The 14,139-nt window shown below is 46.4% G+C and overlaps 1 protein-coding gene across 1 annotated transcript; it reads left to right on the plus strand.

Moving 5' to 3' along the window:
• Window positions 1-22: 22 nt before the first annotated feature.
• LOC120057587 (CXXC-type zinc finger protein 5-like) lies at window positions 23-9,534 on the plus strand. Its single transcript, XM_039006162.1, has 2 exons — window positions 23-829; window positions 8,372-9,534. Exons 1-2 carry the CDS (start codon window positions 23-25, stop codon window positions 8,411-8,413), a joined length of 849 nt encoding a protein of 282 aa, XP_038862090.1. The 3' UTR covers window positions 8,414-9,534.
• Window positions 9,535-14,139: the final 4,605 nt, after the last annotated feature.

Consider the following 14,139-nt stretch of genomic DNA (forward strand, 5'->3'; position numbering starts at 1 on the left):
CCAGCCCTGCACGTACTGGACCATGTCTAGCGGACGGTCGGAAGGAAGCCGAGACCGGACAGCCGAGGCCCTGGAGCGGAACAGCTGCACGGAGGATGTCCCTGTCATTGAGCGCAGGAACCGCAGTGGCATCATCAGTGAGCCTCTGAGTAAGAGCCTTAAGAGGTCCCGCACCCTCTCCCAGTACACAGCAGCCTGCCCCACCAACACTAATGGACACGCACACCACAATGGAGAGGCCAAGAGCCACCTGGCCAAGCCCCAGCCGCCCCCACAGCCCCAGCCCACCGTCTCAGCGCTTGCGGCAGCCAAGCTGGACCGGACCCTGGAGCAGGTCTTGGAGGGACAGAACGGCCTCCTGCACTTTGCCCAGGCGGCGGAGCTGCTAAAGAGGGCTGGGATGGAGCACATGCTGCTGCCGGGGGGCATGGGGATGGGGATGGGGGGTAGCGATTCAGGCTCAGGGGCAAGCGACTTGGAGGGTGCGTCTGCTGTGGACTCTATTGGCGGTGTTGCGGACTTCCCGTACGGTGTTGGAGGCGGCTTCCCGTTCAACCCGGGGCTGTTCATCATGACACCGGCAGGAGTGTTCTTGGCCGACAGCGCGCTGCACATGGCCGGCCTGGCCGAGTACCCGGCGCAGAGCGAGCTGGCCTCGGCCATCAACTCCGGCAAAAAGAAGCGGAAACGCTGCGGCATGTGCCCGCCCTGCCGCCGGCGGATTAACTGCGAGACGTGCAGCAGCTGCCGGAACCGCAAAACGGGCCACCAGATCTGCAAGTTCCGCAAATGTGAGGAGCTGAAAAAGAAACCGTCTGCCGCTCTGGAGGTAAGAGATGACATAGAGTGTCATAGAGGATCATAGAGTGTCATAGAAGGGTCATAGAGGGTCATAGAAGGGTCATAGAGGGTCATAGAAGGGTCATAGAGGGTCATAGAAGGGCCATAGAGGGTCATAGAGGGGTCATAGAGGGTCATAGAGTGTCATAGAAGGGTCAGGCAGGTTGGGCTCCCGAGTGGCACAGAGGTCTAAGACACTGCATCTCAGTGCTAGCTCCTACAGACACCCTGGTTCGAATCCAGGCTGTATCACATCCGGCTGTGATTGGGAGTCTCATAGGGCGGCGCACAATTGGCCCAGCGTCGTCCGGGTTTGGCCTGTGTAGGCCGTCATTGTAAATACGAATTTGTTCTTAACTGACTTGCCTCGTTAAATAAAATACAGTACACAAAAAAGATGCTATCAAGAACCTAAAAGGGTTCTTCGGCTGTTCCCATAGGAGCCCTTTGAAGAACCATTTTTTAGTTCCAGGTAGAACTCTTTTGGTTCCAGGTGGAACCCTTTTTAGGTTCCATGTAGGACCCTTTCCACAGAGGGTTCTATATGGAACCCAAAAGGGTTCTACGTGGAACCAAAAAGGGTTCTACCTGGAGCCCAAAGAGTATAGGTGTGGAAAGAGTGTTGTGAGTTTACCTTAACCATACACACTTACAACTCAACTTTATGCGTGTATGTATAGAGCGTGACACTGCTCTGAAGGGTGTGGAGCGACTTTTTGATGGGGCGAGGCTTTGAGCAGGGCAGGAGAATAACAGGTGGTGACGAGGGGGAGGGTGTGGGGGGGGTAGACATTCCCCATGGGGTCTCTTTAATCTGTCCTCCACACGCACTGAGCAAACCCCTCTCCACACCCACCATGATACACAGCTCTTATTTTACGCCCTCACAGAACAGGTAGATTGTGCGTTTCTCGACTGGGGGGGGGGGGGTCATTGCATGTTCTGTTAACACAAATGTGTGTGTGTGCGTGATGTTTTGTGTGATATGTTACTAAATTAGTGTGACCTCGCGGGTTTGTGTGTAAGGAAGAATGAGGAGATAGAACGAGAGAGGGTGTGATGGACTTTTTAGGATTGTAAGAGTTTCTGTAGATGTTTGACCGAGACCGTGTGTGTTGCAGTGCGTGATATTGTGGATGTGTTTGTGTGTATATGTTTTGGATGGGTAGTATGTGTGGCAGAGCATATGTGTGTGTGACATGGTCCATCTGGCCATGGGGTTGTCATCTGGAGCACCAGGTGTCAGTGTGGCACAGGCGCCCCCCTCTCGACCGATCTCTCTCTCTCCTGTGGCACGCCTTTTTTGGCTAAATTGCCTCCAAACTTCTCATCTGGGTCACCTCAGTGGCACTGGGCCCAAACTCAAATCAGTGTCGCCCTTTTGTGACCTCAGAGAAGTTCATGTGGCGTATCCGATCGTGTTTTTAGGCTACCTTTGACAATTACATTCATGATGTCAGTACTGTACAACAGCTCTGATAAACATGCGATGACAAATGACATAACGTCCCTGACAATATTTTGGTGTATTACCTCAATTGTCACGATGACATTACGCAATATTGAATTACCATTAAGAGGGGTAAAGCAATTGACCTCTGTTAAAGAGGTGAGCATCACATACAAAAGTATAGGACTCATTTATGGTTCCTTTCTTAGATGGAAATACAATGGTGATGTTTTTAGGTTCTGCTGCCTGGGTATCGACATTTTTTCTCTGTCGGCCTCTGTTCCTCCAATAGCGACACCGACAATATCTTACGCGCATACTGTGCATGTGCTATGCTAGTACACAATCCTGTCCTGACCATAACAAGTGGGCTCTCTAACAATGTATGTTACACTCTGCAGAATACTGTGATCCTGAATATCCCCCTGTTGCTACAGATGTACTACAATACTCGCGTTCATGAGACAGTGGGGTATCATCTGGTGTAATCTGGTCATTGTGCTCCGAGCACACATGCAACAACTCAGATTAATCAGGGCTTGACCCGCATGTCCCCCCCCCCCCCCCCATCGTCGCTTTTGTGATCAAGACAGGATTCCACTTCAGATGTCACGTCATATGGTTTCACTGTGAACAGCCATAACCTTACACTGAAACAGTTCTCTTAAGTAATCAGATGCTTGTGGATGTGTGCTGGTAATAGGATTCCCTGTATGTTATGATTTCCTGTATGTATGTTATATGGATTGATAGTATGCTATCAATGGTCACATGGTAGAAATGACCACCGATTGTTCACAGCATCGGATCAACAACAAGTGATTCACTATGCATGACTGCAACCTTTACTATTAACTCGACGTCTGCGTTTGTTCCCCCGAAACCACAAGGGAGAATCGCACAAACTAATCTCAGTTTCCCATGGATTTATGTCAGATAGTAGTAGGATTTTATGCTGCTAATAAAATCAGATTGCTTGTTGTCGTGTTTTCCTCATGCAGCGCATCAGCGGTACAGTCATAGCAGGGGACTTGCTGTGATATTAACGGGACAAATATGTACACACCTGTTTAGCATTTCCATTTGGAATAGCTTAGCATGAAATGAACTGTTGACCTCTCCTTCAGATTGGGTTAGTTCTTCTGTCTTAAAAATGGTGTGCCTGATCTGAACTGGCCGTTAGCAGGCCAATGCTGGCTAGAACTTGTTCTGTGTTAGTGCCAGCGTTGGTCCACGGGCCAGTAGGTTAGAGAGTAGACTCACACAGTCGGTCAGTAGGTCAGAGGTTAGACCGAGGTGTCATCATAGTACTGAAGGTCAAAGGTGAGAATAATGGCACAAAACATATTTTGTACAATAACACATTTGGCCTCAGTATCCTACTTTGATCTTCCAGATTTGCGTGTTTATAATTTATTAGGGCTTGCCTGAGAGGACTGCCGTTCGTGTTCATCAATGGAGGGGGCTCGTTTAGTCTGTACAGTAGATTACACTGCTTGTACTATCAACCTATATTCCCCTATTAAGTATCATCACACTGTGGACAGTACAGATAATATTATGTAGTTTACTCTGTTTTATGTTCTGTTAACTGGGGAATTATGGAATGGTTAAAAAATATTGCCCAACCCACTCATTACTCTTGGTCACTGAGGTTAGGACATGTTCAGTGACACCAGGGCAGCAGCACCCGGGACAAAATGGATGCCCATGATCATCTGGTCCGGCTCGTAAGCAGCACGCCACAGTCATCTGCTGTTTGCTTCAGCTGGAGTGTAGTGGAAACAGCCCCAGAGTGTCACATCTCACATACACACAGCCTGCTGTCTAACAGGGAGGCTAATGGATGGGGATCACTTAGCGAGGTGGCATAGACTGTTAGCCATAGTGCTTGTAGTGTGTGTGCGTGTGGGTGTGCGTGTGTGTGTGTGTGTGTGTGTGAGTGAGTGAGTGAGTGAGTGAGTGAGTGAATGAGTGAATGAGTGAGTGAGTGAGTGAGTGAGTGAGTGAGTGAGTGAGTGAGTGAGTGAGTGAGTGAGTGAGTGAGTGAGTGAGTGAGGGATTGAGTGAGTGATTGAGTGATTGAGTGAGTGAGTGAGTGAGTGAGTGAGTGAGTGAGTGAGTGAGTGAGTGAGTCAGTGAGTCAGTGAGTCAGTGAGTCAGTGAGTCAGTGAGTCAGTGAGTCAGTGAGTGTGAGTGTATTTGTTCGTGTCATGGCTCAATAAGTATTTTAATGCTTGGTTTGTTTTGACCTCTTCAGACGCCCGAAATCTGGGAAAAACAGGTTGTTTTTGTGTTTTGTATACATTTTCTCAGAGACCTCAGCGGCTATCACTGCTTTTGATAACATATTTATAATTCCTTTATTACAAATTTGCAACAGATTTTATTACAGGTTTTAATTGTTGGTCTGTGTGTTAGTTGTTTGTTTTTGATGCACGTGAGTGGACATTAGTTGAAGTTTATACAGTCTGACGTGGTCTGTGTATGTGAGAGTAGAAAGAGAGGCCGACGGCTCGATGCTTTGGGGGTGTTGAAGGTTTCCCGTGGAAACCTCATGGCAGACTAAAGATGGCTGTAAAAACAGAGTTAGGGGGAGGTAGCGTGACGAGGCCCTTGCCACCTCACACCTCGCTGGCTGGAGATGTCTGGATTTATTTTGGGAACGCTACATTTGAACAGAAATAAACGGAGCCATGGAGAAGTAGTCCCTTTCTGCAGCATGCTGCGTTTTCACAGCGGGCTCAGTCTCACTGTTGCTATTTGCTGTCTAGGTGAGAAAAGTATAGATTTTAGGTCAAAGTTGGTTTTCATATTGTGTATTTATTTGAATGCTAGTGTGTTTCTGTACTATGGTCTGTTGTTTTGGATTTGTTTGTCAGGGTCACTTGGGGCCTGGGGAATTGTTTTGTTTTTTGTGAATGTTTGTTTGTTTGAGTGTATACATCACTGCTTGACGAACATTCTGCTATGGCTGTGTGTTTGTGTTGGTGTGTCTCAAGTATCGTATGTCTGATGACAGATCAAGCCGACCCACTACAGGCGTTAGATGTCTGGTGACATGGCCAGTCTGAGGCATGCAGACACTGGAGCCAGAGAGTTTTCACTTAGTGTTGTGACCCCCCCCCCCCCCCCCCTCTCAGAAACCAAATGGCAGACTGGGAGAGCAGACTGACACAGAGACACACAGGCATGCAGACTGACGCAGAGACACACAGGCATGCAGACTGACGCAGAGACACACAGGCATGCAGACTGACGCAGAGACACACAGGCATGCAGACTGACGCAGAGACACACAGGCATGCAGACTGACGCAGAGACACACAGGCATACAGACTGACGCAGAGACACACAGGCATGCAGACTGACGCAGAGACACACAGGCATGCAGACTGACGCAGAGACACACAGGCATGCAGACTGACGCAGAGACACACAGGCATGCAGACTGACGCAGAGACACACAGGCATGCAGACTGACGCAGAGACACACAGGCATACAGACTGACGCAGAGACACACAGGCATGCAGACTGACGCAGAGACACACAGGCATGCAGACTGACGCAGAGACACACAGGCATGCAGACTGACGCACGTTGCCAGCCAGACACACAAACTGCTAGGAGTAGGATAGACAGGTACGGACAGACAGACGTACTTGCAGGCAGCTAACCCCACATACAGCAGTGGGGTTATTGACTCCCATAGCCTACCTACGAGAGGGGAGAGATGACATCACGGTCTAAAACTGTCCGAGGTCTCTCAGCATCAAGGGTCAGGGTGAAAGGGCTCTTGTGACAAGTGGACCTGGGGCTGTCCAGTGGGAAGTGATTGATGGGAGTCTTTAGCCTAATGCTCTGCTCTAAAGAGAATGCTCCCCTATGGGCAGGTCCTGGATCAGCTGTCCCCACCACAGTCAAACTGTGCCAGGACAAATAAGATAACAAATTAGATACTGGAGCCATTTCAGAGTATGACCTGTTCTGCTAACCAATTCTCTCAGTATGTGTGCTGAAGGAAGGCTAGCAGGCCCCTGGGTGGGGGAAGGCATAGGCTATATGCAGCGACCATTGAGGAAAGTAGCAGTAGCATATTCATAGTTAAATCAATAAGCAGAGATTAAGATGCTGGACATTGAAATGGACACCTGGAATGGATTGTGACCTTGGGAGTCCCCTCCCCCTAGGCCAGACATGACAAACAACCGTGTTTATGCAGAGTAGAGGTCACAGGTGTTGGCTCAGAGTTTTTTCCTTTTTAAATGTACTGGTTCCCAGTGAAAAAGACCTTGAGGTTAGCATCTATGTGCCTGAGTGTCATAGGTGAAAGGTCATTAGTGAGGTGCTTATGGACCTTGCACCACCTTGACCTCCTTGCTTCTCTAGTGTCCAACATTGATGGACTTTTGCCCTGGCTGTAAATATATGACATTTTCCGTATTTCTCTGTGCGCGTGTTGACGTGCGAATCCTTCGCGTGCTGTCTGTGTGTATGACTGACAGGCGAGCCAGTTGCAACCTTCTTACTATGTATGGTGTGTACGTCGTTTAGATTGTGTCTGAATCGTGTGCTTTTTGTGCGGTTGTGATTCGTGCCTGTGTGTGTGGAGGTGTGTGTCTGCATGTTCATATGCGTGAGTGGAGGTAGGCGTGAGTGTGTGTGAGGGACAGTGCTGGACTCGGGCAGGAGCTCGCTGGAGCCTCACATGTTCTACTGCTTCAGCTCCTGTTCCTCTTGTAGAATATTCGCTCAACAGCACTGTGGAGCTCCTGCACCTAAATATGAACAGTACCCAAATGGAGAACCGGCACCTATTTCAGTCCAAGTCAAGCCCTGGTGAGGGAATGAGTGTGCGTGGGTGCGTAAGTGTTTGTGGCGTTACTCCTGACTGGCCCCGGGCAGTCCTAGCTAACGTGAGATTCTGTGCCGCAGTAGAGTCGTGCTTTTCAGAACGCTAGCCGTGCTGCAGCTCTGGGGACTGAGCCTGAGCCCCAGTGGTCCTCTGTCTTATGACTGGCAGGCGACCACTGAACCCCTGCAGCTGCATTGCATTGGTGCCTGCCCTGCCTAGTGCAATGCAGTCAGAGCTGGAGATCCCACACAGAGAGGAGTGAGGGAGGAACAGAGAGAGCAGTGTCACCCGTGAGAGTGGTGTGGTGTGGTGGGAGAGGTCTGTGACTGCGTGGTGACTAAATAATGAATGTGCCATATCGAGTTTCGCGTGGAGCCAAGGCCATTGCCCATGGCTGATGAGGGAGGAGGGTGGGGTGTGGGCCAGAAGGCCAGAGAGAGGTGATGGAGGGCTGGGAATATGTCTGTGTGGGACGCAGTGATTTCACTGATAGAGCCTGGGGGGAGACAGACACAGAGAGAGACAGAGACAGAGAGAGACAGAGACAGACACAGAGAGAGACAGAGACAGAGAGAGACAGAGACAGACACAGAGAGAGACAGAGACAGAGAGAGACAGAGAGAGACACAGAGAGAGACAGAGACAGAGAGAGACAGACACAGAGAGAGACAGAGAGACAGAGACAGACACAGAGAGAGACAGAGAGAGACAGAGAGAGAGAGAGAGAGAGAGACACAGAGAGAGACAGAGAGAAACAGAGAGAGAGAGAGACACAGATAGAGACAGAGACAGAGAGAGACAGAGACAGACACAGACAGAGGCAGAGAGAGACAGAGAGAGACAGACACAGAGAGAGACACAGAGAGCGACAGAGAGAGAGAGAGAGAGAGAGAGAGAGAGAGAGAGAGAGAGAGAGAGAGAGAGAGAGAGAGAGAGAGAGAGAGAGAGGGAGAGAGAGAGAGAGCAGAAGACAGGAGTCGGCAGATATGGAGGGTTATGGTGTCTGTAAATGTGTTTGATGTGGAGATTTGATGTTTTCTGAATCTATTCAATCATTAGTCTGGGGGAGGAAAACATCCACAGAGAGAGAGAGAAAGAGAGAGAGAATACAAACTGCAGATGTTGCAGTTTAGAATGGGTCTCGGGATGGGTTGTCTTCTTCAGCCTGTATCTACTAACCCTCTCCTTCCCTCTGCTCTCTCTGTTTTTTTGTTTCTCTAAGAAGGTGATGCTTCCTACAGGAGCAGCATTCCGGTGGTTCCAGTAAGACTCTGACCCTCCTCCACCCCTAACCCTACCTACCCAAACCCAAAGCTCTGCGATCAAGTGCAATGCCAACTCTCGCTTGGATTGTCTCGGCACGGACACTGGCTGACAAGCAAACAAACAACGAAAATATACAAAAAAACTAAACAGAAATTATACAAAAATAACCAATTGAGTAATGGATGCACCTGCTTATTCCTTGAACCAAAAATTTAACATACAGAAAAATATCTATGGCAACTTTCATTCCCTTTTCTATGTTTCCATTTTGGTACCTTTTGTCCTTTTTCCAGCAGGTTTTTTCTGTCTCTCAGACATGGAACTGTTCATTGCCAAACAGAAATGACGGACTGAGTGTTGGACAATCAACTAATTTGTGTGTTTGGTGTTAACGTTGTTCACGTGTGGAAAGATACAGTACTTGTGTAGAGAATGTACATTTACGGCTATATTTTAAAACCAGTGGCTAATGGCAGGCACTATTGTAATTTTAGCACCATTGTTCTTAAACTTAAACCCTTGTCTATTTCATGATTTGTTTTGTTTTAAGAATATTGTTTTGAAACGGATCAATGGTTGTCTTTGAAAAGAAAAAGGAAATATTTCAAAATGTAAAAAAATACTTATCGAAATGAAATAGCAACTGTTATCCCAACGGGCAGAAGTCCAGGGGACTCTTTAGCAGGATGATGCTATCCTCCAGAGAACTGGGATCTCCCCAACCAACAAACCAACCAACAAACCAACCAACCAACCAACCGTGTTTTCCACGCCTGTATTTCCAAGCTTTTTATTTTGTGAAACTGGCAGCCTTACGTTCCTGTGGCCCAAACTAGTGTGTGTCATGAGGATCCCAACACAGAGGGCGACAGCACTAGGAGACAGCACTTCCATTTGGAATAGCACAGAGGGTGACAGCACTAGGAGACAGAACTTCCATTTGGAATAGCTTAGCTCTGGGTCTACCCATTTGAACGCACTGAAACAAGATTTCTTAGGTTTTTTTCCATTTTTTTTTCTTTATGTTGCTGGTAGCTACATCTTTTAAAACAACAGCGATGTTTGTATTCATTTAGAAAATTGGACTGGTTTTGTGAATAAAAACGAATGCATGTATTTGTGTAAACATTTACAGTTCTGATGTTTGTTTACTTGTCTTTGCATGTTTTTTTTCTAAAACAATGACGGAATTTAGAAAATTCTGAAGTATGAAAATGTCCGGTAATCTTAAACATTTGTTCCCTTTTCATATCATTGGATATAATAATAAAATGGATGGGGTGAGAAATACAACTCATTAAAGCAGAATCAGGAAATGGTGAGTTTCACCATGAGTCCTTGGTTTCATTCATTCATAGATAGTTAATACAGACAACAACCATAGTGTGACAGGGTAGGAACCACAATTTTGGTCAGTGTTTCCCAGGATGCCCTATTAAGGGTTGAACAGCTCAGAAAGTATAAAAACACACATTAGTTCTCCTCAGGCAAGAGCTTAGTACCTGAAGGATCTACAGTACCTTCAGAAAGTATTCACACCCCTTGACTTTTTCCACATTTTGTGTTACAGCCTGAATTTAAAATGGATTACATTTAGATTTTGTCACTGGCCTACACACAATACCCCATAATGTCAAAGTGGAATTGTGTTTTTGAAATGTTAGCAAATTAATTAAAAATGAAAAGCTGAAATGTCTTGAATCAATAAATATTCAACCCCTTTGTTATGGCAAGCCTAAATAAGTTCAGGAGTAAAAATGTGCTTAACAAGTCACATAATAAGTTGCATGGACTCACTATGTGTGGAATAATAGTGTTTAACAGGATTTTTAAATGACTACCTCATCTCTGTACCCCACACATACAATTATCTGTAAGGTCCCTCAGTCGAGCAGTGAATTTCAAACAATGATTCAACCACAAAGACCAAGGAGGTTTTCCAATGCCTCGCAAACAAGGGCACCTATATGTAGATGGGTAAAAGAAAAGCAGACATTGAATATGCCTTTGAGCATGGTGAAGTTATTAATTACACTTTGGATGGTGTATCAATACACCCAGTAACTACAAAGATACAGGTGTCCTTCCTAACTCAGTTGCCGGAGAGGAAGGAAACTGCTCAGGGATTTAACCATGAGGCCAATGGTGACTTTAAAACAGTTACAGAGTTTAATGGCTATGATACACTATATGACCAAAAGTATTTGGACACATACTTGTCGAACTTCTCACCCCAAAACCATGGGCATTAATATGAAGTTTGCTGCAATAGAAGCCTGTACTTTCCACTAATGTTAGAACATTGCTGCGGGGACTTGCTTCCATTCAGCCACAAGAGCATTAGTGAGGTTGGGCACTGATGTTGGGCTATTAGACCTGGCTCACCATCCGCATTTCCAATTCATCCCAAAGGTGTTCGATGGGGTTGAGGTCAGGGCTCTGTGCAGGCCAGTGAGGTTGGGCACTGATGTTGGGCGATTAGGCCTGGCTCACCGTCCGCATTTCCAATTCAGGGCTCTGTGCAGGCCATTCAAGTTCTTCCACACCAATCTCGACAAACCATTTCTGTATGGACCTCGCTTTGTGCACGGGGGCGTTGTCATGCTAAAACAAGAAAGGGCCTTCCCCAAACTGTTGCCACAAAGGTGGAAGCACAGAATTGTCTAGAATGTCATTGTATGCTGTAGTGTTAAGGTTTCCCTTCACTGGAACTAAGGGGCCTAGCCCGAACCATGAAAAACAGCTCCAGACTATTTTTCCTCCCACACCAAACTTTACAATTGGCAGGTAGCGTTCTCCTGGCATCCGCCAAATCCAGATTCGTTCGTCGGACTGCCAGATGGTGAAGCGTGATTCATCACTCCAGAGAAGGCGTTTCCACTGCTCCAGAGTCCAATGGCGGGGAGCTTTACACCACTCCAGCCGACACTTGGTATTGCGTATGGTGATCTTAGGCTTGTGTACGGCTGCTCGGTCATGGAAACCCATTTCATGAAGCTCCCGACAAACAGTTATTGTGCTTATGTTGCTTCCAGAGGCAGTTTGGAACTCGTTAGTGAGTGTTGTAACCGAGGACAAACAATTTCCAAGCTCTTCAGCACCCGGCGGTCCCGTTCTGTGAGCTCGTGTGGCCTACCACTTCACGGCTGAGCCATTGTTGCTCCTAGACAGTTCCACTTCACAATAACAGCACTTACAGTTGACCAGGGCAGCTCTAGCAGGGCAGAAATTTGACAAACTGACTTGTTGAAAAGGTGGCATCCTATGACAGTGCCACGTTGAAAGTCACTGAGCTCTTCAGTAAGGCCATTCTACTGCCAATGTTTCCTATGGAGATTGCATGGCTGTGTTTTCAATTTATATACCTGTCTGCAACTGGTGTGGCTGAAATAGCCAAATCCATTAATTTGAAAGGGTTTCCACATACCTATGTATATATAGTGTAGGGCAAAACTGAGGATGGATCAACAACATTGTAGTTACTCCACAATACTAACCTAACTGATAGAATGAAAAGAAGGAAGCCTCGACAGACTAAAAATATTCAAGAAAATGTATCCTGTTTGCAACAAGGCACTAAAGTCAAACTGCAAGAAATGTGTCCTGAATACAAATCATTATGTTTGGGGCAAATCCAACACAACACATCACTGAGTACCACTCTTCATATTTTCAAGCATGGTGGTGGCTGCATCATGTTATTGGTATGCTTCTCATCAGCAAAAAAAAAAATGGAAACAGCTAAGAACAGGCAGAATCCTAGAGGAAAGGCTGGTTCAGTATGCTTCACCTTTCAACAGGACAATAACCTAAAACACAAGGCCAAATATACACTGGAGTTCCTTATCAAGACGATATTGAATGTTTCTGAGTGGCCTGGTTATCAGTTTGAAAATCTATGTCAAGATTTGAAAATGGCTGTCAAGCAATGATCAACAAGAATTTTTTAAAGAATAATGTGCAAATATTGTCAAATCCAGGTGTGCAAAACTCTTAGAGACTTAACCAGAAGTATTCACAGCTGTAATCGCGGCCAAAGGTGATTCTAACGTATTGACTCAGTGGGTTGACTACTTATGTAATCAAGATATATTACCATCTTATTTTTCTTATATATATATATTTTTTTTTTACAAATGTTAGAATTTTTCTTCCACTTTCATATTATGGACAATTAAATACATTTGAATCCCACTTTGTAACACAACAAAATGTGGAAAAAGTCAAGGGGTGTGAATACTTTCTGAAGGCGCTGTACACAGACTGTGTGGCCCATGCAACGGGTGGATCGATGCAGCATTGTAACGTTAAAGTAGAACCAAAATCTAAAAGAAGAATAGAGGAGAAGATTCTGTCTGGAATGTCCCTCCAAATCTATGGAGTCACCAGCTCCTCCACGTCTCTCAGCTGTCCTCTCCTGCTCCCCTGCTGCCGCATGACATTTACAGGTAAAAAAAAAATAAAAAAAATACACAATTAGAAAGCTATGAATAATTAATATTTACTAAATAACGCTGATGGAGAGCTTTGTTCTCAACGCCATGAAGGAGAGGGCTGTTGAAGTGCAAAGGGAGGCTTTTCTGGATGGCAGGAGTTTCACTCTAGCGACTTCACGCATGCTGCTGTGACACAGGTGTGGCGTTACCTATAGACGGGAAAGAGCAAGGGACACAGGAACATACTAAACATGATTTTGTTCTTCATGGAGCAGCTGTATTTAAAGCGAGTCAACAGATTAATTCAGTAAATCTCTGGGCATACCAACAATACTCTACTTACATTTGACTTAAAGAAACACATTGAGCCTCGCTTTGCATCAAACAGGGAGAACATCTGAAAAACTAGGGATTGCCATGCGTTGTAAACAGTGTGTTTTCACTCTTTTACGAAAGTCAGTTCATTTATCCAATCGCACGCTCTTTATGAGCCCCAATGTAGGCTAAAAGGCCTCAACTGATGTTATTACATTGTATTGGAGGTAATGAGTATAACAGTTCAAATGAGGCTTTGATTGCGATGATGGGAATTTCATGATCACGGAGCTTTGCCGAGCATATCTTAGTAGGCTACATGGGACAGAGGGCATGAAGGTGAATTTCCAATTCCTGAGAAATAATAAAAATATCAGATCATTGCAAACCCTGACTAGAGTTAGCATTATGGACGTAGATACAGGTTTCTACAGTGGTTATAATGGTCTGTTTTTCTAATGAGAGTGGTGGGCTAGCTAGTGCGTGTGTGAGTGTGCGCGTGTGTGCGTGTACGTGCGTGTGCGTGAGCTGGTGAGCAGATTGGCGTTGCGAGGGTTGGAGAGTGCGTATTCCCAGCTTTCCCCCCTGGTGACAGCGCTGGGCTGGTGCCATCGCTGTGGCTCTGGGGCGAGGGGGGGGGGCTGAGGCCCTGCATTATTAATGTGCGCCGCGGCGTCCTCCTCGCCTCCTCTGCTCCTCGCCGCCCGCACCGCTCCGCACAGCACTGCTCACTGCCCAACCTGTCATCATTGAGGGGGGTGGAGGGGAAGGGGGGGAGATAAAGAAAGACAGCAGAAGGAGAGAGCAAAAATGATTGTGTGCCTGTGTGTAGGAGGATCTGAGGTGGAGTGGACTCACTGTTTAATTCTTATACTCCTATTTGATGCCTGCTGCTGAGAAAAACACTACTTCATAGGTTTAAATGGTGGTATGACCCAGGGTTGGGGTAAATCCCATTTGAATTCTAGTCCATTCA

The sequence above is a fragment of the Salvelinus namaycush genome, chromosome 12 (genome assembly GCF_016432855.1).
Source record: "Salvelinus namaycush isolate Seneca chromosome 12, SaNama_1.0, whole genome shotgun sequence".
Taxonomy (NCBI): domain Eukaryota; kingdom Metazoa; phylum Chordata; class Actinopteri; order Salmoniformes; family Salmonidae; genus Salvelinus; species Salvelinus namaycush.